This window comes from Notamacropus eugenii, chromosome 2 (genome assembly GCF_028372415.1).
Source record: "Notamacropus eugenii isolate mMacEug1 chromosome 2, mMacEug1.pri_v2, whole genome shotgun sequence".
NCBI lineage: Eukaryota > Metazoa > Chordata > Mammalia > Diprotodontia > Macropodidae > Notamacropus > Notamacropus eugenii.
This window is the reverse complement of record NC_092873.1, coordinates 276,196,395-276,223,499: the sequence shown is the minus strand read 5'-3', so window position 1 is coordinate 276,223,499 and position 27,105 is coordinate 276,196,395. Positions and strand designations below refer to the sequence as shown.

Here is a 27,105-nt window from a genome sequence, read left to right as displayed (position 1 = left end):
AACTGAGCAATGACGACTCAGTTTTCTACATATTTTAGAAATGAGGCCTTTCTTAGAAACACTGACTAAAAATTGTTTCCCAGAGCTTTCTGTTTTCCTTCTAATCTTGGTTGCAATGATTTTGTTTGTGCAAAATCTTTTTAATGTAATGAAAATTATCCATTTTGCATTTCATGTTTTCTCTTTTTTGGGCATAATCCTTCCCTTCTCCATAGATCTGAGAGGTAAACTATTTCTAGTTCTCCTAATTTGTTTATGGTATCACCTTTTACGTCTAAATCATGTACCCAATTTTGACCTTATCTTGGCATACAGTATGACATGCTGGTCTCTGCCTAGTGCTTGGTGTACCATTTTCCAGTTTTCTCAGTAGTTTCTGTCAAATATTGAATTCTTATCCCAGAAGCTGGAGTCTTGGGTCTTATCAATCAGAACATCACTAAAGTCATTCTCTTCTGTGTCTTGTGTATCTAACCTTTTCCAATGATTCACCACTCTTATTTCTTAGGCAGTACCAAACAGTTTTCATGATTGCTTTACAATATAGTTTTAGATCTGGTATGGGTATGTCACCTTCCATTGCATTTTTCCCATTAATTCCTCTGATATTCTTGACCTTTGTTCTTCCAGATGAATTTTATTATTTTTTTCTAGCTCTACCAAATACTTTTGTTGGCAGTTTGGTACAGCACTGAATAAGTAAATTAATTTAGACAGAATTATCATTTTCATTATATTGGCTTGGCCTACCCAAGAGCAACTGACATTTTCCCAACTGTTTAGATCTGGCTTTATTTGTGTGAAAATGTTTGCAATTGTGTTCACATAATTCCTGGATTTGTCTTGGCAGGTAGATTCTCAAATATTTTATATTGTCTACAGTTATTTTAAATGGAATTTCTCTTTCTATCTCTTGCTACTGGGTTTGTTAGCAATATTTAGAAATGCTGGTGATTTATGTGGGTTTATTTTATATTCTGCTAAAATTGTTAATTATTTCAAGTAGATCTTTAGCTGATTCTTACAGATTATAGATTTTTTAAGTAGACCATCATATCATCTGCAAGAAGCAATCATTTTGTTTCCTCACTGCCTATTCTAATTTCTTCAATTTCTTTCTCTTCTCTTATAGTGCTGAAGCTAATATTTCTAGTACAATGTTGAATAATAGTGGTAATAATGGGCATTTTTGTTTCATTCTGGATCTTACTTAGAGAGCTTCTAGCTTATCCCTAGATAAGATAATGCCTGCTAATGGTTTTAGATAGATACTGCTTATTGTAGGGAAAACTCCATTTGTTCCTGTGCTCTCTAGTGTTTTTAATAGGAATGGATGCAGTATTTTGTCAAAAGTTTTTCTGTATTTATTGAGATAATCATGATTTCTGTCACTTTTGTTATTGATATGCTCAATTATACTGATAGTTTTCCTAATATTGAATCAGTCCTGCATTCCTAGTATAAATCCCATCTGGTCATAATGGATTATGCTTGTGATAAATTGTTGTAATCTCTTTGCTAATATTTTATTTAAAATTTCTGCATCAATATTTATTAGGGAAATTGGTCTATAATTTTCTTTCTCTATTTTGGCTCTTCTTGGTTTAGGTATTAGCACCATATTTGTGTCATAAAAGGAATTTGGTAGGACTCCTTTGCTTATTTTTCCAAACAGTTAACACAGTATTGAATTAATTGTTCTTTCTTTAAATGTTTAGTAGAATTCACTTTTAAAATCTATGTGACCCTGGAGACTTTTTCTTAGGGAGTTTATTAATGGCGTGTTCAATTTTTTTTTCCTGGGATGGGATTATTTAACTTCCTCTTCTGCTAATTCAGGCAATTTATATTTTTGTAAATATTCATCCATTTCACTTAGATTGCCAGATTTATTGGCATGTAGTTGGGCAAAATAGTTCTTAACCATTGCTTTAGTTTCCTCTTCATTGGTGGTGAATTCACCCTTTTCATTTTTGATATTGGTAAATTGGTTTTCTTCTCTTTTTAATCAAATTAACCAAAGGTGTATCTATTTTATTGGGTTTTTTTCATAAAACCAACTCTTAATTTTATTAGTTCAATACTTTTCTTATTTTCAATTTAGTCTTTTCTTTGATTTTCAGAATTTATAATTTGTAGTATCCCCATTAATTGGGGATTTCTGATATTCTTTTCCTAGCTTTTTTTAGTTGAATGCCCAATTTTTAGTTGATCTGCTCTTTCTCTATTTTATTCATGCAAGCACGTAAGAGATATAAAATTTCCCCTAGGAACTACTTTGGGTGCATCCCATAAATTTTGGTATGTTGTCTCATTATTGTCATTCTCTTTGATGAAATCATTGATTGTTTCTACATTCTGTTGTTCAACCCACTCATTCTTTAGGATTAGATTTCGTTTCCAACTAACTTTTAATCTATCCATAGCCCTTTATTACATGTAATTTTTACTGCATCATGATCTGAAAAGGATGCATTTCAGATTTCTGCCTTTTTGCATTTGATTGTGAGGTTTTTATGCCCTAATACGTGGTCAATTTTTGTGTAGGTGTCATTTACCGCTGAGAAAAAGGAACATTCCTTTCTATCTCCATTCAGTTTTCTCCAGATTTATCATACATCTAACTCTTCTAAAATTTTATTCACCACCTGAACTTCTTTCTTGTTTATTTTGTGGTTATACTTACCTAGTTCTGAAGGAGGAAGCTAAGGTCTCCCACCAGTACAGTTTTGCTATTTCTTCCTGTAACTCATTTAACTTCTCATCTAAGAATGTGGACTTGGTGCATATATGTTTATTACTGATATTATTTCACTGTCCATGGTACTTTTTAGCAAGATGTAGCTTCCTTACTTATTTCTTTTAATTAGATCTATTTTTGCTTTGTTTGAGATCAAGACTGCCACCTCTGCTTTCTTTCTTTTTTTTTTTTTACTTCAACTGAAACATAACTATATTCTGTTCCAGACTTTTACCTTTACTCTGTGTATATCTGTCTGCTTCAAATGTGTTTCTTGCGAACGACATACTCTGGGATTCTAGTTTTTAACCCACTCTGCTATCCACTTCCATTTTATGGAAGAATCCATCCCATTCACATTCAGTTATGATTACTGTGTATTTCCCTCCATTCTGTTTTTCCCTATTTATACTTTTCTCTCTCTTTTCATCCTGTCCTCCCTTCTCACCACTGTTTTGCTTCTGACCCACTGTCTCCCTCAATCTACCCCCCCTTCTATCAGTACCCCTTTCCCTTTTCCTTCCCCTTTCCCTTCCTACTTCTCTATAGGGTAAGATAAATATCTATACCCAATTGATTGTGTATGTTATTCCCTCTGAGTCAAATCCTTCATTGAGGTTCAATGCTCACCTTGTCCCTTCTTTCTCTACGATCTTTTGAGCCTCTTCATGTGATGTATTTTACCCTATTCTGCCTCCCCCTTCTCCTGGCACAATCCTTTTTTCCTACCCATTAATTTTTTTTAATATTGTCACATCAAAGTCACCTTATATTCATACCCTCTCTCTCTATTTCTTTTAACTGTCCTAACAGAGATACAGTTCTCAAGAGTTAAGTATCATCTTTCTATATAGAGATGTAAATAGTTTTTTTCTTGTCCTTAGCTTTCCTTCACAGGCCTGGTTTCTTTCTTTCTTTTTTTTTAAGATTTAATTTATTTTAAGTTTTCAACATTCATTTCCACAAGAATTTGAATTCCAAATTTTCTCCCTATCTTTCCCCTCCCCCACCCCAAGATGGCATGTATTCTGATTACCCCTCTTCCCAGTCTGCCTTCCCTTTTATTGTCCCCCTCTCTTATCCTCTTCCCCTTTACTTTCTTAAAGGGCAAGATAGACTTCTATACCCCACTGCCTGTATATCTTATTTTTCAGTTGCATGCAAAAACAATTTTTTAACATTTGTTTTAAAAACTTTTGAGTTCCAAATTCGCTCCCTTCTTCCCTGCCCACTCACTCCCATTGAGAAGGCAAGCAATTCAATATAGGTTATACATGTGTAGTTAAGCAAAACACCTCCATACCAGTCATGTTGTGAAAAACGATAGTCCCCTCCACCCTATTCCACCCCCCCCCAATTATTCTACTTTCTCCTCTGACCCTATCCCTTTTCTAAAGTGTTTGCTTGCGACTACCCCTCCCCCAATCTGCCCTCCCTTCTGTCATCTCCCCCATCTCCTTTCCCCTTACTTTCCTGTAGGGTAAGATACCCAATTGAGTATGTATATTATTCCCTCCTTAAGCCAAATCTGATGAGAGTAAGATTCACTCATTCCTTCTCACCTCCCCCTTCTTCCCTTCCATTGCAAAACCTTTTTCTTGCCTCTTTTATGTGAGATAATTTACCCCATTCTATCTTTCCCTTTTTCCTTCTCCCAATATATTTCTCTCTTACACCTTTATCTATCTATGTATCTATCTATCTCCTCCAACTACCTTAATGCTGAGAAAGGTCTCATGAGTTACAAATGTCATCTTTCCCTGTAGAAATGTAAGCAATTAAACTTTAATAAGTCTCTTATGATTTCACTTTCCTGTTTCCCTTTTCATGCTTCTCTTGATTCTTGTGTTTGAAAGTCAAATTTTCTGTTCAACTCTGGTCTTTTCATCAAGAATGTTTGAAAAGTCCTCTATCTCACTGAATGTCCATTTTCTTCCCCTGAAGGATTATTATACTCAGTTTTTCTGGGTAGGTGAGTCCTGATTTTAATTCCAACTCCTCTGACTTCTGGAATATCATATTCCAAGCTCTTCAATCCCTTAATGAAGAAGTGCTAGATCTTGTGTTATCCTGATTGTATTTCTACAATACTCAAATTGTTTCTTTCTGACTGCTTGCACTATTTTCTCCTTGACCTGGGAACTCTAGAATTTGGCTACAATATTCCTAGGAGTTTTCCTTTTAGTATCTCTTTCAGGAGGTGACTGTAGATTCTTTCAATTTCTATTTTACTCTCTGGTTCTAGAACATCAGGGCAATTGTCCTTGTAATTTCTTGAAAGATGATGTCCAAGGTCTTTCAGGTAGTTCAATAATTTTTAAATTATCTCTCTTGTATCTGTTTTCTAGGTCTGTGGTTTTTCCAATGAAATATTTTACATTATCTTCTATTTTTTCATTCTTTTGATTCTGTTTTCTAATTTCTTGATTTCTCATAAAGTCATTAGCCTCCATTTGCTCCATTCTAATTCTGAAGGAATTATTTTCTTCAGTGAACTTTTGGACATCTTTTTCCATTTGGCCAATTCATCTTTTTAAGGCATTCTTCTCATTGGCTTTTTGGATTTCTTTTGCTATGTAGGTTAGTCCACTTTTTAAGGTATTATTTTCTTAAACATTTTTTTGGGTCTCCCTTAGCAAGCTGTTGACTTGATTTTTTATTTCTCTTCCCAATTTTTCCTCTACTTCTCTTACTTGATTTAAAAAGTCCTTTTTGATCTATATGGCCTGCAACCAATTCATATTCCTCCTGGGAGCTTTTGATGTAGGAGCTTTGACTCTACTGTCCTCTTCTGGTTTTATGCCCTGATCTACCTTGTCACCAATGTAAGATTCTATAATCTGAGTTCTTTTATGCTGTTTGCTCATGTTCCCAGCCAAACATTTGACTCTCTGTCAAGGTAGAACTCTGCTTCCAGTGGGGGTGGGGGTGCATGTACTGTCTCAGGCTTCAGAAATTTTGTATCAGCTACTCGATCCCCAACCATCTGTGGGCCCAGAGCAGATGGTGCACTCCTCTTTCACCCAGCTCCCACAGAGTTTGCCCACTGACCTTTTTGGCATTTCTGGGTTGAGAAGTCTAGAAACTGCCCAGGATCTAAATAGTTTAACCTTATTGAATAACATGGGTTTTTTCCCCCCTTTTACTATTTCCCTTTTTATGCTTCCCTCGAGTCATGTATTTGAAGATCAAATTTTCTGTTCAGCTCTGGTTTTTTCTCCTAAAAGATTATGCTCATTTTTGCTGGGTAGTTGATTCTTGGTTGTAATCCAAACTCTGCTGTTTTCTGGAATATCATATACCAAGCACTCTGATCTTTTAATGTAGAAGCTTCTAAGACCTGTGTAACCCTGACTGTGGCTCCTTGATATTTGGATTATGTTTTGGCTGCTTGCAGTATTTTCTCCTTGACCTGATAATTCAGGAATTTGGCTACAAGAATCCTTGGAGTTTTCATTTTGAGATCTCTTTAAAGAGGTCATTGCTAGATTCTTTCAATGACTATTTTACCCCCCTGGTTCTGGTACCTCGGGACAGTCTTCCTTGATAATTTCTTGAAAGATGCTGTCTAGGCTCTGATCATCGCTTTCAGGCAGTTCAATATTTCTTAAATTACCTCTCCTGGATCTATTTTCCATGTCGGTTGTTTTTTCAATGAAGTACTTTACATTTTCTTCTATATTTTCATTCTTTTGATGTTGTTTGATTGATTTTTGAGGTCTCGTAGTCATTCATTTCCACTTGCCCAATCCTAATTTTTAAGGAACAACTTTCTTCAGTTAGCTTTACCTTCTTTTCCACTTGGCCAATTCTACTTTCAACTAGTTGTATTCTTCAATAGATTTTCCACTCATTTGGCCAGCTGTATTTTTTAAGTAATTGTTTTTTTTAGTCAATTATTGTCCTTCCTTTTGCAAACTGTTGACTCTTGAATACCTCTCATTTCTTTTCCCAGTTTTTCTTCTACCTCTTATTTGATTTTTAAAATCAATTTTGGGCTCTTCCAAGAAGGCTTTTTGGGCTTGAGATCAATTCACTTTCCCCTCTGAGGCTTTGTATGTAGGCATTTTGACACTGTTTTCCTGAGTTTGTGTTCCCTGTCACCATAGTAGCTTTCTATGGTCAGAGCTTTCTTGTTTTTTGCTCATTTTAAAAACTCATGACTTTTAAAGATGACTGACAGCAAGCTTCCCTTTGGTTGTTCTTCTGTAGTCTTTAGAACTGGAACAGAGACCCTCCTCTGCTTTTGTGGTCCGGGCACACCACTGTTGCTTGTTTCTAAACTCCCTCTTTTCTCAGTATACTGCCAAGGGCTTACAATCTCTGTCTCTTTATCTTGGAACACCAACTGTCTCCTCAAAAACAACTTAGATCTGTGGCCTGGAACTGGGTTGTGAGTGACAAAATTGCTAGACACCTATTCCCTGCATTGGTGCCCCAGTGCCCCAAAGCAATCAGAAGCTGGTCTTGCCTCAAAGTATAGCTTCTCCTTGCAACAGACTGTCCTGCACAGCCATAGTCCTGGCCAGACCTAAACCTTAGTCCACAGCTCTCTCTGTGCCAACCTGGTCTGTAAAAACAACTCACTGTGATCCCTCCCCAAATCAGATTTCTCCCTCAGAATTTAATCTGGTGCATTTTTTAACATCTGTTTGGAGTTGAGGGAAGGGAGTTCACTTCACTTCTTGCTACACTACACTCTTGGCTCAGCCTTCTGTCAATTCTTTTAGTAGCTTGGATATAATTTGTCTGAACTTGGATATAGTTTGAACTGAACTTGTCAAGGACTCTAGTTGCTCTGTTACCATGTCCTTACTTATCTGGGGTTTTAACTAACTTTGTGTTAGTAAAGTATGTTCTAGGCCTTTCTATTCTAAAGATTATTCTCCTTGGCAAAGAACACAGAAGTAAATTAAGAGTTTTATAGTTCTGCTTTATCTCTATCATCATTCTGCCCAGCTCAGGGACACGCATTTTGTAGCGATCCTGTCTGGCTAAACTTTTCTCTGCTCCTTACTCTGCTTCTAACTTTCTAGACCTTACACCCAAGGGCTGCTGTCTCACCCTGGAATGTCCTTAAATGCCTGATGCCTCCTTACCCTCAAATGTCAGTCTGTCATTCTGGAACTTTTCACCCACCTGATCCTCCATTTTGGGGAGGGGCCCAGCTGGCAGACTTTCATTTCCCTCCTGGCTCTGTTTCTGAATTTTCAGATTTCACCACCATTCCATCCCAAAAGATACATCACCTCACATTTTTCATGTCCCTTTTGTGTTTTGTCTTCCCCCATTAGAATGTAACCCCCTCAAGGATAGGACTCTTTCTTTTGCTTGTAGTGATATCCTTAAGTTCAACACAGTGCCTGGAACCTTCTAAGTGCTTAATAAATGCTTGCTGAATGCTTTTTGATCCTCCTTTATCCAACTAAATGCTACAAAAATCTTTTTGCTGTACTTAAAACTATTTTTGCAGGGGCCAGACTAACTTCATTCTGAATTGTTTCTGAAATTATTTTTTTAAAGGACTATACCTCATTTTAATATTTATCTTTTATTACCCTTGTGTGTCCATCTTCTGTACATGTCTTTTATAGATGAGCTGGTTAATGAGCTCTCTGTGGAGAACACCAATAGCCTCATTTGATAATTCCCATTTTCCTCATCAGAATTCCTTTTTGTGCCTTCAGAATTTCATTGATGAAATCACCCCACTCTAACTGGGTTAGATTAGGCCCAGTTCTCCTCTCATCTATCAAAAATTCTAAATTCTAAACCTTGCTCTCAAAGTTCTCAACATTTCCAACTCAGCAACTAGTTTTGTACTGAACAAATCTAGAACAGAATTTCCCTTTGTTGCCTTTTTTTTTAACTTTCTAAATTTTTACCATGCCATTAACGTAAATCAAGAAATTACCTACCATACTGGTTTTGGAAAAGGGAATACTTCCACTGAAGTCCAAATAAGAAAACTCCTTCCTTCTTTAACATGATTCCATGCTATTGTAATTGGTTTCCCCAATTCCTCATTTGCTACCAAGCAAAGAAGTCTAGTTTATCAAGTCAAAGACTCAAATAATGATAAACTTTCCAAATAGCTGTATCAATATAAATCAAAGAAAAATTCTTATATACAAAGAATAATCCTTATACATACTGTTGCTCATTGGTCTTTTTGATTAAAATTTCAGACCTTAAAGTTACATGTCTTTTAAAAGAATATTCCAAAACTTAAATCCAAATGAATACTTTCCCTATAAAATTGCATCTGTGCATGCTATAATTATCTCAGCAGTGTTGCCATTGCTAAAAAACATTTTTTGAAACATTTACTGTGGAACTATCTTCATAGTCTTTTAGCATACTCATCTGGAAATTCCCAGTCTTCATCTTTGGGAGTTATAGCACTAGAAGATTCAGGTTTGAGTCCTGAGTCTCTTCTTAGCTAGTATACTAGAGCACTGTCATGAAGAAGCCAATCAGGTGACAAGTCACTTCTTTTATATCATACACAATTTCTCAAACACATAAGAATGACCAAATTCTTAACATCTGAATCACAATTTTAATTTTAATTTCTGGGATAGCAGGTGCTTAATAATTGCTAGGCAAATGAATGAATATTGCTGCTGTCAAAGAAACAAATCAACAGTCTTCTTGTCTTTTGGCTTTAAGTGAATGTATTTTCCTGTATTTTAGTAAATATCAGAATTTCTACTGAACACTATATCAGGGTCATAGTGGGGGAAAAAACATCTCTTCATCACTATTTACTCTTTTCTTCAAAAACAAAATATTTTATCCAGTTTTACTTAAAGGTTAAGTTATTCACTGTGTTCATTCAAGATGAATGACAATCTTTGCAGAAATTTTCCTCACGCTCAAATTTTCTGTTTGAAAAATTTATTTGTTTATCTGAACTGAACTCTTCAGACTAATATTTCCAAACTAATTTGGTCATACTACACCACTGGGCATAAAATGGAGTGAAAAAACTCACAAAATCTTGTCCAGATGAAGGTTTAAAGTTATAGAATATTCTATTAATGAAAGAATAGAAGCAAATTGATGACATTTCACAATAAAAATGTAGGAAATTAAATGTATTTACAAAGTCCCTGTTTTGTGGTATGTAATTACTATCTAATTTCATTTTTAATAATTTAAAGAGGAAAATTAATTAGCACAAACTTTTTCTCAACAAACCCCTCCTTTTTCATACTTTATTGAATATAAGAACTCTATGGTACAAGCTTTTTAAATGTTTCACAGAGCGATGGCAATAGAGGAGGGTGGTAGTATCAAAGGGGTAACCTTGAACCATGCCAAAGAAGCTATGAAAGCTGAAACTAGTTACCAAAGAACAGTCACAAAAAAGTGCTTTTACTGCAAGGAAACTGACTCTCTATACCTAGAAGTACTGATTTTTTTCTCCCAGCAGATTGTACTGTTTCACAAATTGGGGTGCGATGGGGGATGGCACTGGGCAAGAGGAGAAAACAATGATTCTACTACTTAATTTTCAATTGTTATTTACTTTCAATTATCCTATTCTAATTACTTTCTGCTATTTGGGGAAAAAAAATTCAGAAATTTGGCTTCATACACCATTCTCCAAATTAATAGTTTATATGAATGAACCCAATTTCTGACCTTTTCATCATTTTGTGTGATTTCAGACGAGTCAATTAACATTCCTGGGTGTCAGTTTTCTCATCTGTAAAATGAACATGTTGCACTAGATGGCTTCTGAGATCCTTTCCAGCTTTTAATCTACGATTTTTTCATCCTAAATGACTAGGTAGCTATTTTGTACAAGCATGGAAATTCTCTACCTTCTTTAAATCTTTCCTAAGAGTAATATTTTTGTTCATGACATCCACAGATTAATAGAAATTTAAAGGGGAAAGAACTCTGTGATCATATAGCTTAGAGACTTTCAAAGAAGATGGAAGGACATAAGAAGCTAAAGGAGTCCAGATCTACCATATAAACATCCCAATAAGTTCTAAACCTACACAAGAAGGGATAATTACATAGAAAATCAAGGAGAAATGTCTATAAACTCCTCCATCTAGTCCAGGACTATATAAAAGACTGCCAGAAACTTGTGGAGGTTCCGAGTGAAGATAAGAAAAGGTAGGCAGAATTCAAGAGGCCCGGACCATGACCCAGGCAAGCCCATGCCCAAGCCACTACAAGAGCACTTTGGGTCTTATAGAAAGCCTGTTACCAACACAAATGACAACATTTGATTGAAGTACTGGTCAAGGCAGAGTCAACTCCAGGTTTGTGACTGTGAAAGAGGAAAGACAGAGAAGAGGCCAAAACCCAAGTCAAACCACTAGGAAACTAAACCAAAACCCAGGAAGAATTCCTGCAGGATGAGCGGCTTAATCTTAGCCACTGTATCCTGGACCAAGTAGGACATGCTTATATCCACTAAGAGTATGAGAAGAAGCAGAGTATGTCCCAAACACAAAAACCCAATTCCAGAACTGAGGCTGATATATCAAACAAACATATTAAACAAAAATTTAAATATATTATGGATTAAGTGCAGCCCAAGAGATAAAAGCCAGAAGAAGAAAAAAGTAATAGCACAAGTCCAAAGTCCAAGTACAACTTCAGAAGAAAAAAATGACCTAGCAATGAAGTCTATAAGAGAATCTGGAAGAAATAAAGCACAAGATTTAAGAAAAGAAAGAGTAAACATCTGTGAAAGGGGCAGGGCACAGGGAAGAGATGAAGGGCAGCAGAAAGGAAATAGACTGCTTCAATAGTATCATTCGTATTAATTATATCATCATTAGTATTAATTACACTCTTCTTTCACTATCTTTTTTGTAAAGAAGGAAGTATGGGGCAATGAGAGGAAAAAATAAGAGAACAGGATAGAGGAAAATACATAATTAGTCATAACCATGGATAGGAATGAGATGAACTCACTCACAAAATGAAAGAAGAGAGCAGAGTGAATTAAAGGTTGAATCCAATATGTTGTTTAAATAAAATACATTTGAAACAAATATTTATACAATTAAAATAAGGAGCAAGAGCAAAATCTACTATGCTTTGAGTAAACAAAAAAGCAGGAGTAGCAATCATGACTTTAGGAAAGGTGTCAGCAAAATTGGCTTGATTAAAAGAGACAAACAAGGAAATTATACTATGTTTAAAGATAATGATATCACACAGCAAAAATCACCTCAGTTTACACATGAGCAAACAGATTCTGGGAGGTCAAATGACTCCATCTCCATGTCAAATATCTTAATTTAAAGACAAAACTGACATTCTTTGCTTTAAGTAATGCTCATTCACTTATATATACATAAAAAATAATACACTTTTTTTAACAAATGCCAATTTATCACTTCATACTGAAACACATGCAGCAAATATATCCTTACTATGATCACTTCTCTCCGCTTCAACAAACTTCCACAAATAATTAGTCTCATTACTTTATGACACTTTGTACAGACTGCAAACACCACCAGTGGTATCATCTTTGAAAATGAAAGATAACATATTGGATAACTGATAACTATTCTGAAAAAAAGCATACTCTTAAGGACTAAGTTCTCTCAAAATAATAAAAATTAATGTTTAAAGTATTTGTAAAAGTCAATAAAGCCAATTTAATGAAGTTCATACCAGTATGGTTGTAGACAACATCAGTAATACAAAGAACGTTCCATTCCTTTTTCATTTTTTCTACTAGTTGTCCGACATCACTCCAAGTATACTGTTTATTAGGTGTAGAGAAGTCGGGATTCAGTTCCAACTGATTAGCCAGTGAATAACATGACCTAGACAGCCCCAAAGTCTGAAGTGGGGTAAAATGAATCATGTTGTAACCTGCAAAATATTATTTTATTTACCAACTCTATGAAAAAATTTAAGAAGCTGATAATAAAAATAAAAACTTATATAAAATGTATACTATAGAATTTATAAAGCATACATATAAGAATACATTTGATGCATAAAAATTTACTTTTAAAATGACAACTAAAATATTTATTCAATAAGATCTCATTTATCAGGCTGCTAATTTTTTATGTTTTAAAGTAAATTCTTAGGAAATGACAATGACATATTTTTATTACTTGTCATCATATGATATTTATGACATGTAAATAAGTGTACTGAGACTTGAACTGAAACTGAGTATCCAAAACCCTGAAATTAAATTTTATAGGAGATAACAGTAATATGTATGGTTTTAATGACATTTGAAGAAAATTTTACTATTACCTGATTCTTTTGCAACTCTGAGTCTGCTTTCCCATTCATCAAAAGGTCCTAAACATTTGGCTAGAAATGTCTGGAGGGTAACACAGTCCAAGTGTAATACTTGATTATCAGCTCCAACATGTAAAACAGGGTCCACAACTATGTAACCTCCACCACGCCTCTCATTTCTTAAAAAAAAAAAAAGAAAGAAAAAGACTTAATGAGAATATAATTTATATTATTCTTTTTACAGTACTATAAAATATTTAAATGTTCTCTTATAAAAGCCTACAGTCTATAACTGTAAGCATATCCAAAAATAAACTGTTCCATTTCTTAATCTCTCCACAGTTTTTATAGTTGTTATTTGTTTCTTTTTAAAAAATGTACTGTCATCAGAATTCAGGCTTTAGTAACAGGAAAAGTCATTATTTTCTCTTTTTACTGGGTCAGGCCTTACAATTTCAGAAGCACTTACTTAAAAAACTACTTTGAATAACAATTTTGTGGTATGATTGTCTTAATAGTGATGAGTAAGATTTCTTTTTTAAAAAATGACCTAAAAAAAGCTATGCAATACTATTAAAGGTACAACAAAAAAGATTCTTGATCAATTTACATTATCAAATGATAGTGTAAGCTATCAAAGGATTTTATTTTAATTGTATAACATTCAATAAATATCTGTTGAACAAGTGGCTATGTAACACTTTATGCTCTGCTGAAAGTACTGCTTATTAGAAATTAGATAATATGACTTTATCAGATGGCAAGAAAGCAAAAGAAAAAAATCTCACTGTCATTACCAATACTTTATTTTTTGGCAACTTAAGGGCACAAAATTTTAAATCCACATTTTTCACATATACCAGGCTTTACTTACTCCTGAGTGAAATAATACTGAAATGATCCAGCTTTCTGAAGATTAAGTCTACAATATTTGTCAGAATCATCTTCCCTTTCTGTTGGATTTTCCCAAGCAAGGGGCCGGAAATTTTTTCGACTAAATTCTTCTCCAGGATGTGGATAATTTGTATAGACAGTAACTGTTTTCCCTTGTAAAGTTGGGCCTAACCGGAACTGTAGTTCAAAACCTGAAAAAGCCAGTTGTTAATAAAGTCACCGTGATTTTTAGTAATCACATAAAATTTGCATATTTAAATGAGCACACAAATAATTTTAATTAATACATTTATTTTTGCCAGGCTTGCATCCAAAACACATAGCTTTTTTGATGTTTTTTCTGGACAAAGATTAGCGTAGGGAAATACCTACTCTAAATCCAAACACATGGAAAACCTAAGAGTTCAAAGGTGTTTACACATTTCTAGATTTGTCCAATGAAACAGATAATTTTTTTACATGTAGGGATATATCTAATGTGAACAAGTCAATGGACTTCAGCAGTACCACTCAATTTGATGGAAATATGCACAATTTTCCAAAGAAGAAAAATCTGATCACATATGGTCAATAATTGACTAGCTAGACATCTAGGGACCACATCACATCTCTCACTTTATATAACATATCCAAAGATCTGAGTTTAAAGGCCAGTATGGCTTCTTACTTATCCTAGGTGACTCTGGAAAAATAATTTAACTTCTCTAGGCCTATGGTTTCATATATATAAAATAGAGGTAAAATAAAATGATCTCTATGACCCCTTCCCAGCTCTAAATCTATGATCTGTTGACTACTAAAGGAATTAAATTCATGAAAGATAATAACAGTCAAAAGGGGGTGTAATTTATGGGAATAATTTTTTAAAATTTAAAAAAATAGTTAAAAATAAATTTTTTAAACAAACTTATATAAGATATTTGAGTGACCACAAGAATTATAAAACTTCCTTCCTACCAATAAAAGGATTACTTTCTCACTGAAGAAAATGGTGCCATTTTGAACAAATATAAGTATCAGAGTTCAGCTGCCTGAGCATATTTAAATAACCTGTTCCCTGTTCAGTTTATACAAATAATGCCTCTTGGATTATCCAAGAATTCAAAGAAGTTATAGCACAAAGGTTAATAACCATCCAAATAGTTAAAGTTTATCAATGAGAACCACTACATCTAGTTGCATGTGCTTTATATATAGTAAATGAAACTATTACATAGTAAATGAGTTTATCTACATCAATCTCCACAGCTAAGTCATTTTGCTAAAAATAGTTGAGGTCACAGTAGTACATGATGTTACTATCTTATTCTTCAGTTATACTTAGGAATATTTTTCTCATATTAGCTATACTTTCTCCCAGGCAAAAACAAATACGGTATGTCAAAGCTATCATTTTCCAATTTTATTCAAACACTCTCTTCCTAATACTAAATGGGTTCAAGCTCTGGAAAAGGGAATCATTATTTAATGCTGCATAAGAATAAAATTAAACATTATAATCCTAGACAGATGTTTAAGAAAGGTGAAAGAACTTCAAGTGTTAAGTAATCACAAAGACAATATTCTATATTCTATCAATTGGAATTTTCCACATCAAAGTATCATGAAATTTGATTTTTAACCATGTCTGATATATGATAATTTTCTTTTCACTACTACTAAACAGCATTTCATAAAATCGCTGAATCTGAAGTTGGAAGGGATTTAATTAGCGATTTAGTCCAACTCATATGCAAAAGGAATTTCCACTCTGACACATCCTAGAAGTGATTGTCTGACTTCAAACTGAAAAGCTCCAAAAATGAAAAATCAAGGTAGCTTATTCATTTTTGGATAACTCAATGTTTTTGTGGGGTTTTTTTTGGTTATTTTATTTTTATTTTTTTTAATTTAATTTTATTATTATTTTTTAATGTTTTATAATCACTGCCATAAAATTAAGATTTTATCCCCCCCACATTTACCCCCCACTACCCCCCTCCCTCCCCACACCAGCATACAATTCTGTATAGGTTCTACACATACTTTCCTATTGAGTACATTTTCACTATAGTCATGCTATGTAGTCGAACTAAAATAAATGGAAATCATATAACAAATCAAAACATGATACACAAAAACACATACACACACAAACATGATCTGCTACATTCTGCGAATGAATTCCATATTTCTTTCTCTGAGTGTGGAAGGCATTTTGCCTTAGAAAACCACCATTGGGATTTTTTTTTTAATAAGTTCTTGCGTTATTATGAAATTCCAAGTCTACCAGAAAAAACTCTTGCACACTGTGGTTGTTGCTGTGCACAAAGTTCTCCTGGTTCTGTTCCTTTCACTCAGCATCAGATCATGTAAGTCCTTCCAGGCCTCTCTGAAGTCTTCTTGTTCATCATTTCTTATGGCACAATAGTACTCCATTACATTCATATACCATATTTTATTCAGCCATTCCCCAATTGATGAGCATCCCCTTGACTTCCAGTTTTTGGCAACTACAAAGAGTGCTGCTATAAATATTTTTGTACATATGGGACCCTTTCTCATTTTTATGATCTCCTGGGGATACAGTCCTAGTAGCGATATTGCTGGGTCAAAGGGTATGCACATTTTTGTAGCCCTTTGGGCATAGTTCCAAATTGCTCTCCAGAATGGATGGATGAGCTCACAGCTCCACCAACAATGAATTAGTGTTCCAACTCTCCCACATCCTCTCTAGCATTTATTATTTTCTTGTTCTGTCATGTTTGCCAATCTTATAGGTGTGATGTGGTACCTCAGAGTTGTTTTGATTTGCATCTCTCTAATCACAAGTGATTTAGAGCATTTTTTTTATATGATTATAGATATCTTTAATTTCTTCCTTCAAAAATTGCCTGTTCATATCCTTTGACCATTTATCATTTGGGGAATGACTTGTATGGTTATACATTTGAGTCAGTTCTCTATATATTCTAGAAATGAGGCCTTTATCCCCAAGTTTAGCCGTAAAAATTTTTTCCCAATTTACTACATCCCTCTGAATTTTGGTTGCATTGGGTTTGGTTGTGCAAAAACTTCTCAGTTTAATGTAATCAAAATTATCCATCCTGCATTTCATAATGCCTTCCATCTCTTCTTTAGTAAAAAATTATTCCCTTCTCCATAAATCTGATAAATACACTATTCCTTGCTTCTCCAGTTTATTCATGGTACCAGTCTTTATACCTAAATCATGTACCCATTTTATTCTTGTGTACAGTGTCAGGTATGGGTCTATGACTAATTTCCGCCACACTGTTATCCAGTTTTCCCAGCAATTTTTGTCAAACAGTGAGTTCTTATCCCAGAAGCTGGGGTCCTTGGGTTTATCAAACAGGAGGTTGCTGTATTCCTTGCCTACTGTGTCTTGAGTGCCAAGTCTATTCCACTTATCTACCTCTCTGTTTCTTAGCCAATACCAAGTGGTTTTGATAATTGCTGCTTTATAGTACAATTTGAGGTCTGGTAGCGCTAGGCCACCTTCCCAAGCATTTCTTTTTATTAGTCCCTTTGATATTCTGGACCTTTTGTTCTTCCAAATGAATTTTGATATTATTTTATCCAGCTCTAGAAAATAATTATCTGATAGTTTAACTGGTATGGCACTAAATAAGTAAATTAATTTAGGTAGAATTGTCATTTTTATCATATTAGCATGGCCTACCCTTGAGTAACTGATGTTTTTCCACTTACTTAAATCTGACTTTATTTGTGCAAAAAGTGTCTTGTAATTAATTGTGTTCATATAATCCTTTGGGCAGGTAAACTCCTAAGTATTTTATAGTGTCTACCCTAGCTTTAAATGGGATTTCTCTTTCTATCTCTTGCTGTTGGACTTTGTTGCTAATATATAGGAATGCAGAAGATTTGTGTGGGTTTATTTTGTACCCTGCAACTTTGCCAAAGTTGTTTATTATTTCAAGTAGTTTTTTACTTGAATCTCTGGGATTCTCTAAGTAAATCATCATATAACTCAACGTTTTATGAATGTTTCCTTACATCAATCCTAAATTGACTTCTTTGTTAATTTCTGTCCATTGCTCCTGATTCTACCTTTGGGGGATAGTCAAGTCTGGTATCTCCTTCACATGACAATTCATCAAATACTTGAAGACAGCTCCTGAATCTCCTCTACTTCACATTGAACATGCCCATACATTATGGACTCAAGGTCCTTTATTATAGCTGCCCTCCTCTACTCTTTCCAGCTTACCAATGTCCTCCTTTAAATTGTGGAGCTTGGAACTGAACACAAATTTCCAGATGACTGACAGTATTACAAAGGGTACCAGCATTCTCCCAGTCACACAGATTGGTAGCCTTGATTCCTCACTCTTCTTCACCTCCTTTATCCAATCAGTTGTCCGATTGTTTTGACTTTTGTAAGATTTCTTAGAACTGACCCTTCTCTCCTCCAACATGGCTACTACTTTGTGAAGGTCTTTATCACCTCATGCCGGAACTACTGCAATAATCTGATGATCGGTCTTCCTATCTCAAGTCTCTCCACATTCAGCTGTCAAAATGATCTTCCTAAAGTACAGAGCTCTCCATTCCTACCCATCCCCCTCCTACTCCCAATCAATCAAATCCAGTGATTCCCTATTGCCTCCAGGATCAAATATAAAATTCTCTGTTTGACTTTCAAAGCCCTTCATAACCTGGTCCCTTTCCTATCTTTACCTCAGTCTCCCTCAACATACTCTTTGATTCAGTGACACTGGTCTCCTTACTATTTCTTTACCAAAACACTCTCCTGACCGAACAATCTCACTGGTTTTCCCCCCCTGCCTGAAATGTTCTCTCTTTTCACCTTCAATTCCTGGCTTCTCTGGTTTCCTCAGAAATCCAATATCAACTAGACTCCCACTTCTGCAAAAAATCTTTCCCAGTGCTTCTCAATGCCAGTGCATTCCCTGTATGATTATCTCCAGTTTATCCTGTATATATTTTGTTTGCATGTTGTCTCCCTTATTACATTTCAAGCTCCTTAAGGGTAGGGACTGTTTTTCCTTTCTTTGTATGCTTAGTGTTAAGAGCAGTCCTTGGCACAGAACAGGCACTTGTTGACTTCAGCTGGCTAGACTGTTCACAGAGTTGTAATATCTAAGTGTATGCAAAGGTGGAAATCACACTACAAGCAACTTTAAATAGCAGATGAATTTATATTTGCTCCTAAATGTATGAGCCACTAGAGTTTAAGGAGGGGAGTGTTGATATTGTGTTTTAGGAAAATTCTTTTAACAGCTGGAGAATGAACTGGAATAGGGGGAAATTTGAGGTAGGAAGACTAATTAGGTGATCAAGGTGAGAGACGATGAAAGCCTGAACTAGGGTGGGGACTGTGAATGAAGAGAAGTATATGAGAAACATTTTACAGAGAGAAATCACAAGACCTGACAACTGACTGGATATGTTAAGTGAGAGAAGAATCCCAAAAGACATCAAAGACACCTATATGACTTGGGAGGATTGTGAAACTCTTAAGAGTAATAGGGAAGCTTGAAAGAAGGGAAGAACTTGGGGAAAAGATAATTAGTTCTGTTTAGAGACATTACTTTGAAATACCAAGGAGATATGTGGTTCAAAATGTCCCACAGACAGTTAATAATAGAGGACTGGAGCTCAGAACTGAAGCTAGAACCATTAACAACTAGTACTCTTGAATCTGGCCATTTAACTAGTTTTGAATTATCTATATAATTGTATTACCTAGTCCACATCTCTCCACCTCTGCTACGGTTATTTTAAGAGATACTTTATCAAAAGTTTAGCTAAAATTTAGGTAAATTATATTTGTTGCATGCATTTCCTTTGTAATCATTAATTCAGTAATCCTTTAAAAAATAAAGGAAATGAAGTTTGTCTATCATAACTTGTTGATGAAATGATGCTGACTCTTTGTAATCATCTTCACTGCTTCATCGATGTGGTTACTTTCCACTAAGGCAGATCAGAAATTCTTTATACTTTTGACACTTTCATGAATTGTGGCCAAAAAATCTAATCATCTGGTAGCCACCCTTTGGCTTCACTATACTCAGGAAGTCTTGCATGAAAGAGCATACAATTTCTTGTTGTGCTCAGAGCTGAGGCCCCTACAATTTGGTAGAATCTGCCAGAGACCACATGCTTTGTTGGCAGTCTATGAGAAACTATGATTATATTGTTTACACCATTAGAATATAAGCTTCATGAGGGCAGGGCCAGCTTCATTTCTGTCGCTCAGTGATTGCCTGGCACATAGTGTTTAACAAATACTGATTGGCAAAGTACTGTAGTAAGAATTTAGTGGAGAAAGTCAGGATAAATTAATGTATCTGCTGATTATGTTGCAGTTCAGTCATTTCAATTGCATCTGACCTCATTTGGTTTTTTTTTTTTTTGGCAAAGATATTGGACTGGTTTGTTATTTTCATCTCTAGCTCATTTTACAGATAAGGAAACTGAGGCAAAGAGGGTTAAGTGATTTGCCTGGGGTCATATAGCTAGTAAGTTTCTGAGGCCAGATATGAACTCAAGAAGTCTTCCTGGCTCTACACCTGGCACTCTATTCACTGTTATCTAACTGTCCAACTGCTGATGTATTCATTAAAGTTTTCTATACTATTAATATTTATAAGTGAGATGCACATCTACTCTTGATGAAAGTACTGAACTGTGAGTCAGGAAACACAGGTTCTATTCTCAACTTTGTCACTAACTAGCTGTGTGACTCAGGATATAATCTCTCTAGGTGTGAATTTTCTCACATATAAAAAAGTGGTGACCTCTAGGATCTTTTTTAGCCATAACATTCCATATTATAACAAGAGCTTAGATTTATTTTGTGCATTGAGGCTTACAAAGCACTTTATAGACATTATCTCACTTGATGCTCACAAAAACTCTGTGAAATGGGTATCATTTTCATTTGGTAACCAAGGAAACAGAAACACAGAGAGGCTAAGTGCTAAGAACTGCTGGAAGAGGAATATGAATCCAAATTTTTTCTGACTCCAAGTCTAGCATTTTCTACTAATACCACAATTATATTAAACCTATTATTCATATGATGCTACATAGAGTACCTTACCACAAAGTAAAATAGTCTCAAAGGAATGTTGGAAATCACACAGCTAATAAGGGGCAGAGGTAGGCATTACCTGAACCCAGGCCCTTGTGACATCAAGGTAAGTGCCTTTTCTAATGAATTATACTGTCAGGTCTCATAGGAGTTATTAATTACCGTTCACATTTATATGATGCTTTAAGGTTAGTAAGGTGCTCTGTGTATGTTCTCATTTGATCCATGTAACAGACAGTTATCAACATTTCAAAAGGGCATAAAAAGAGAACAATACATAATAGCAATCAGGAAATAATTCATTAGGAGCAACGACATTAGGAAATGGAAATATACATATATTTTATAAAATATGTACATTTTTGTGATATATTTTGAAGAGACATTTGATGGGGGAGGAAAAATGACTACCATCAATTAAATCAAGGGAATTTCTATAGAAGGATTTGCATTTTAGATGATCTTTTAAGGAGGCTGAGGAAAACATCTTTTATATAGTTTGCAGCAAAGATAGAGAAAAAGGGCAGCTAAAAATGAGCCTAGGCTGTACCAAGAAAAGTATAGCCTCCAGGATTACAGAGGTGATAGTACCATTGTAATATTTCTGGTCATACCACATGAGGAGTACTGGGTTCATTTAGGTACCATATCTTAGGAATAATACTGATAAGCTGGCAAGAAGTCACAGGAGGGGTGAAAGGATCATAAAGAACCCTGCAAACATACCATATAAAGATTAGTTGAAGGAGATGAGGCTATTTGACTAAGATAATGCTTAGTTGGGACATGATAATGGTCATCAAATATTAAAGGTCTGAAAGACAACAGAAGAAAGATAAGACTTGCTCTGTTTGGTCTGTCCTAAGATGCAAAAGTGGAAGCCACAGTTTTAAGGTGAAAGGAAACAAATGATGGCTGGATATAAGAATGAAGTTTCTAACAATCAGAATCATCCAAAAATAGAATGGGTTTCTTTGGGAGGGTCTCCAACTCTAGCAGTTTTCAAGAAAAAGTCTAAATAACTCCTCATCAGTTATGCTTCAGGAGAGATTTTTCTTCTAAAGTCTTATACTTGGGTGAAAAAAAGCATGAGATAGAAGAGGTCTAGGATGGCTGTATAACAGTTGAAGATGATTTTTTGGTTTTAGTGGATTGTAAACTCAACAGGAATTAGCAGTGGGATGTGACAGCCAAAAAAGCTTACTCTTTGGCTATATTAGAAGGGGTTTAACTTCCAAGAATGGGACGTGGGGGAGAATAGTTCCACTATGCTCTGCTCCTGACAGAAGAGAAGTCATCTGTAATACTGTGTTTATTTGTGGGCACTATAGTTTAAGAATGACAGTGATAATCTAGATTGTCCAGAGAAAGGCAACCAGGATGGTGAAGGGGCTTGAGTCCAAATGATATGAAGATCTGAAGATATTATGCATGCTTAGTGTGGGGAAGACAAGGAGGGAGGGAGAGTGGGAGGAACAGAAAAGATATGTGGGGCATGAGAGCTATTTTTAATATCTGAAGGGTTGTAATGTAAAGGAGAGATTAGACAACTATCCTCAATGAGCAGAAACAGAAGCAAGAGATGAAGTTACAATTTAGTATTGATCAGAAAAATTTTCCCAATAATTCAAGCTGTCTAAAGGTGGAATAGGCTAACTTGAGAGATGGTATGTTTTCCCTCCTTAGAGGTCTTCAAACAGGCTGGATAGGCCCTTATCAGGTATTCACAAATTCTGTGACTCTGTCATTCCTTGGGTACAGGTTGGATTTAAATGGCCTCCCTTTGAAATTCTATAATTCAATTTATTGAAAGTGAGGGGAATAACAGAGGTCAACTAAACTGTATATAAACTAAAGTAAAAGGCATAGAGCAGACTAGGTAAAGGGGTAGAATAGAAGTCACATCTAGAAGTCTAGGGTGGCTTCCCAGACGTATGGTATAACTTGCTTTACAGTAGTTCCCCATGGTTATTTCAGTTTTACAGTTTGTATGAAATCCCCAAATGGGTCTTTGGCTAAACAGCTCCCTCTTCCTGAAAATCCACTCTTCAAACAGAGACCAAGTTAAAAGCAAGTATTTGCTAAATATCTCCTATTGTGACTGGTACTGTATTTCTGCAGTCACTAATACATCAAAAACTATTTTAACTTGATATCTGGTGTCAATGAGCAAATTTTTACTAGGTGACTACTACTGTGATAAGCACTGCTGCTGTGGGAATATAAACAGGTTAAAATTCAGGAGGGAAGAGTTACACACAAGAAAAATAACTGGAAAACAAAATGCCAAAATATAGTAATTTTAAGTGCAACATATTTTCAGAGAAAGGTAAGACTTGTAAAATTGAAGTATTAAAGAAATGTTTACCAGAATAGTAGAATTTGAGGTCTTAAAGATAGATAAGATTTGGATAGATGGAGAAATGAAAAGCATGAACAAAATAAGGATGAATATAGAATATATAGGGGACAGTAGCAGACTAACATGAGAGGCGTGGAGGGTATGTGTTCAAGAGGAATGGATTATCATGTTAGATAGCTACGCCAAATTATTGAGAGCCTTAAGATCCAGGCAGAAGAGATTGGACTTCATGTGGTAAGCAGTAAGGAATCATTATAGTTTCTCATGCAGGCAACAAATTAAAAGCTGTATTTTAGAAACATCATTCTGGCAATATCTATATGCAAGACAGACTGGGAGAGACAAGAGGGAGAAAGCAACCAAAAGGGTTTCTGCAGTAATACACAAGGATATGGTGAGTGAGAACAGATATTTTGAAGAAACTATTAGCAGGACTTAGTGACACGAAGGTGATAAGTAAAAGAAAACTCCACCGCTTCTAATCCAGGAGACTGAAAAATGAGTACTGAGGGCAGCAGTTAGAAAGCACACCAAGTCTGAATTTAGCATAGGTGAAGTTGGAGGAAGGGAGCAATAAAATGGTAATGGTAGAATATCCAAGTGGGGAAATACTCCTGGCATTACAGGATTGGAACACAAATAGAGACCAGACAAAGGTAGAGAAGTCCAAGAAACAGAACCAGAAAAATGCAGCCATTGTGAAAGTTGAAGGAAGAGGGTTTACAGGAAGAGATAGGGTTTCAAGAGTGTCAAATACTGAATTCAAGTCAAATTATTTAATAAGTGCCTTCTATGTACAGGGCACTAAGCTAGGTACTGAGACATAAAGCTTTATTAAGTCATGATCCTTGGTCTCAAGGATCTCATAGTCTAAAGGTAGGGATAAAATACAGAACACATACAAATAACAAAGATAGAAACTGATACAGAAATGCAAGAGAGGTACAAAGCAATAAGTGGTCTGAGGAAGGACAGATGATTTGTGATTAGAAAAAATAAGGAAAGACATCACAAAGGAGACAGCATTTGAGTTGGACCAGGGTTTCAAGGGACATGGGGAGGTACAAGGCAAGATAAGGTTTTACATAAGGGCCCAGAGCACAGGAGAAGACAGGTCTAAGAAACACTGAATGACCAGTTTGGCTGTAGCATAGGGTCTACAGAAGGGAGTGGTATGAGATAAGGCTGGGAAGTAGGGCAGTACCAAATTGCAGGGGGGTCTTAAAACTCCTGACAGGCTAAGGCAGTTGGACTAGGCAATTATGAGCCACTGAAGGGCTTTAAGCAAAGGAATGAAGAAAAGCCAACTTTAAAATGGCCACTAGTTGTTCACATATTCAACAATACTGATTTAATAGCTGAACTCTTTTCAGCGTACTTTCAAAGAATTTCTAGATACATACCCCGATAGCTAATTTGTGCAATAACGAAGAGACATGAATTTATTGCTTAATCTAAATTTAAATTTTACAAGTTAAAGTGGCAGAGTATCAAAGGATTGTAAAACCTTAGAAAAAACCATCATCTTGGGTTTATTTTTAAATGATCTTAAGTCCAGATAACAAAAGAGTAAATCTATAATTATTTCTAGAGAAATATAATTTGATTTTTAAAGATCACAATTCAAGTATTACTCTCCATACTATTTGACAAAGAATTTAATTTAACGAAAAGGGTAACTTTATCCTTAACTAGTTTTCAAGGGCTTTCAAAAGTCTTATGAATTTGATTTGCCTTTTACTATTATCAATTTTAGAGATAAATGTAGGAAATTAAATGAAAAATATTTTTAAAAAAATAACTATAAACATTTACTGTCCCAAATGTGACTTAGGAATTGAATCATTTAATTCACCATGTATAAGATCGGCAACAGAATTCTTACCACTACGTAGATAACCCTTTAACAAACTTTAATGGGAATGGGCATGCAGAGAAGAAATGATTTCACGATTATTGTAATTCCGTCCTAGATTTTTTTTTTAAAAAAGCAAAATAATTTTAGAACCCAGCATTAATCATTTACTACAAAGAAAGCTATGCTGTAATGTAGTTTTTCCTTTCTCCGATAAATGTGCTTGGAAGCACATTTTTTCATTTATAACTACAGAATGACGACAATAAAAAGTGAAGCTTCCTACCCACCTTGTTCAAGCCTGAAGAGAGTCTTCTCTAGTTTTTCCATGTCGTTTAAAAGCAAAATGCGAACTTGCTTAAAGTGACCCATGTTCGCTTCCAAATGACTCGAAAAGAATTACTTCAAAAATGAATAAAGTGTCCCTACAAAACAAACACAAAATTAAAACGGGGTGGAAAAGGAAATACCCCCGATCCCTGAATTTCTGCGGGGCGGACAGCGGCACTTACATGGTCTCAAAAGCCCTAGCAGACGCACAGAGAGAACAATTCCTGCAAAGAGGACCCCGGCTCCCGGCACAAGTGACAGCCCAAGGGGCAGAGCACTGGGAAGCCGACGGCGGCAGGAGGCTCGGGCGGGTGGCCCCGAGTGACACCTGCGCCCGCGGCTCTCGAGCCTTAGTCTGCCCAGAGACGCCAGGTGGGACGGAGCCCCTCCGACTCCAAATTCGGGCAGGAGGTCGCCGAGGGGGGGAGGGGCAGGGGGAACAGCTGCAGCCCTCGGAATGCTTTCCATAGATAGAAAATGTACAGACAAAGACAGACATAGATAGAAAGGCATTGTATCCCCGAGAGGTCAGCACTTACGGGGACGTGCAGCCGCCGGGACACCGCGGGATGGAAGCGGGGGGAGGCGGGGCTTCGGCGGCGGGGGTGGGGGGCGGCTACGCGGGAGCGGGCAGGGGCGCGGAGGACGCGGAGGGAAGGGCACTGGGAGAACTGCCCCCCGCCCCCCGGAGCGCTGAGGGGAGAGGCGGCCGCGGGAGCTCTGGTCTCTCCCCGGCCCAAGCCCGCTCACTCCAGGGTCCCGGACCGGCGCGCGATACCCGCACCCACACCCACGGAGCGGCCGGCCGCCGTCGCGAGGAGAGACTGAGGGCAGGGGCGGGAGCTACGGCTCTTCCCAAAGACCGCTGGTCTTACGGTCGATATCTGGGAGGGACTGGAGCCACTTGTCAGGGCTGCAGAGTCTCGCGAGAGTGGGGAACTTTTCCTTTCTGTCTCCCCCTCCCCCGTCTTCTAGGTCTCCGTCTAGCTGAGACGCTAGCCCTGTTCGAGTAGGGCCGCACCATCCTAGGCAGGGAGGAGGGGGAGGACGGAGAACCTACCACCCCTTCCTCTTGAGAAAAAAGCAATAAGAAACTAAGTGGCGGAAGAGAGAGTTTTGTGGCCTCCTCTCCTTGTGTTTGGGAAGTTAATGTCCTGAGGTGGGGGCTTATTAAGCCCGCGCGATAGTCTCTAGAGCGTTCATTTCCACCTCTCCCCCCCTCACTTTGGGGCCAAGCGGGGTCTTCAGACCCTCCACCAAAGAGGCTGAGGGTGAGGGTAAAACAAGCTTGCAGAGAGCTACTGGCCCAAGGACTGCACCCGCCCAGTTTTTGTTTTTGCTTTTGCCTGGCGAGGTCTTGGAGTTAAAAATATCCACACCCTGACACTGGTTGTGGGATTTAGTTTTAGGAAGACAGACTCAAATCCTTCCATGACCCCTGATGTCACTAACTAGGTGGTGAAACTGAAAGGGCTGGCCCTGGAGTCCGGAAGATCTGAGTTTGGATCTGAGCTGAGAAACACTGAACTAGCTGTATGGCCCTAGGCAAGTCATTTAACTCCATTGCCTCAGATTCTTCCTCCATAGAATAG

General features: G+C 36.5%; 1 protein-coding gene across 3 annotated transcripts in view; it reads right to left on the bottom strand.

The window, feature by feature from the left end:
- Positions 1–26,380, bottom strand: part of AGL (amylo-alpha-1,6-glucosidase and 4-alpha-glucanotransferase) — a 79,501-nt gene extending 53,121 nt beyond the window's left edge. For 2 of the 3 annotated variants that reach the window (XM_072644099.1, XM_072644097.1), the window contains exons 1-5: positions 26,053–26,380; positions 25,474–25,608; positions 13,863–14,073; positions 13,001–13,167; positions 12,398–12,601 (exon numbers count right to left, since the gene is read on the bottom strand). In XM_072644099.1, the coding sequence (XP_072500200.1) occupies positions 12,398–12,601; positions 13,001–13,167; positions 13,863–14,073; positions 25,474–25,555 (664 nt within the window). In that variant the 5' untranslated portion in view covers positions 25,556–25,608; positions 26,053–26,380. Of the gene's footprint in view, positions 1–12,397; positions 12,602–13,000; positions 13,168–13,862; positions 14,074–25,473; positions 25,609–25,695; positions 25,901–26,052 lie in introns of those variants that run through there. The other variant, XM_072644098.1, reaches the window with a different exon arrangement.
- Positions 26,381–27,105: the final 725 nt, after the last annotated feature.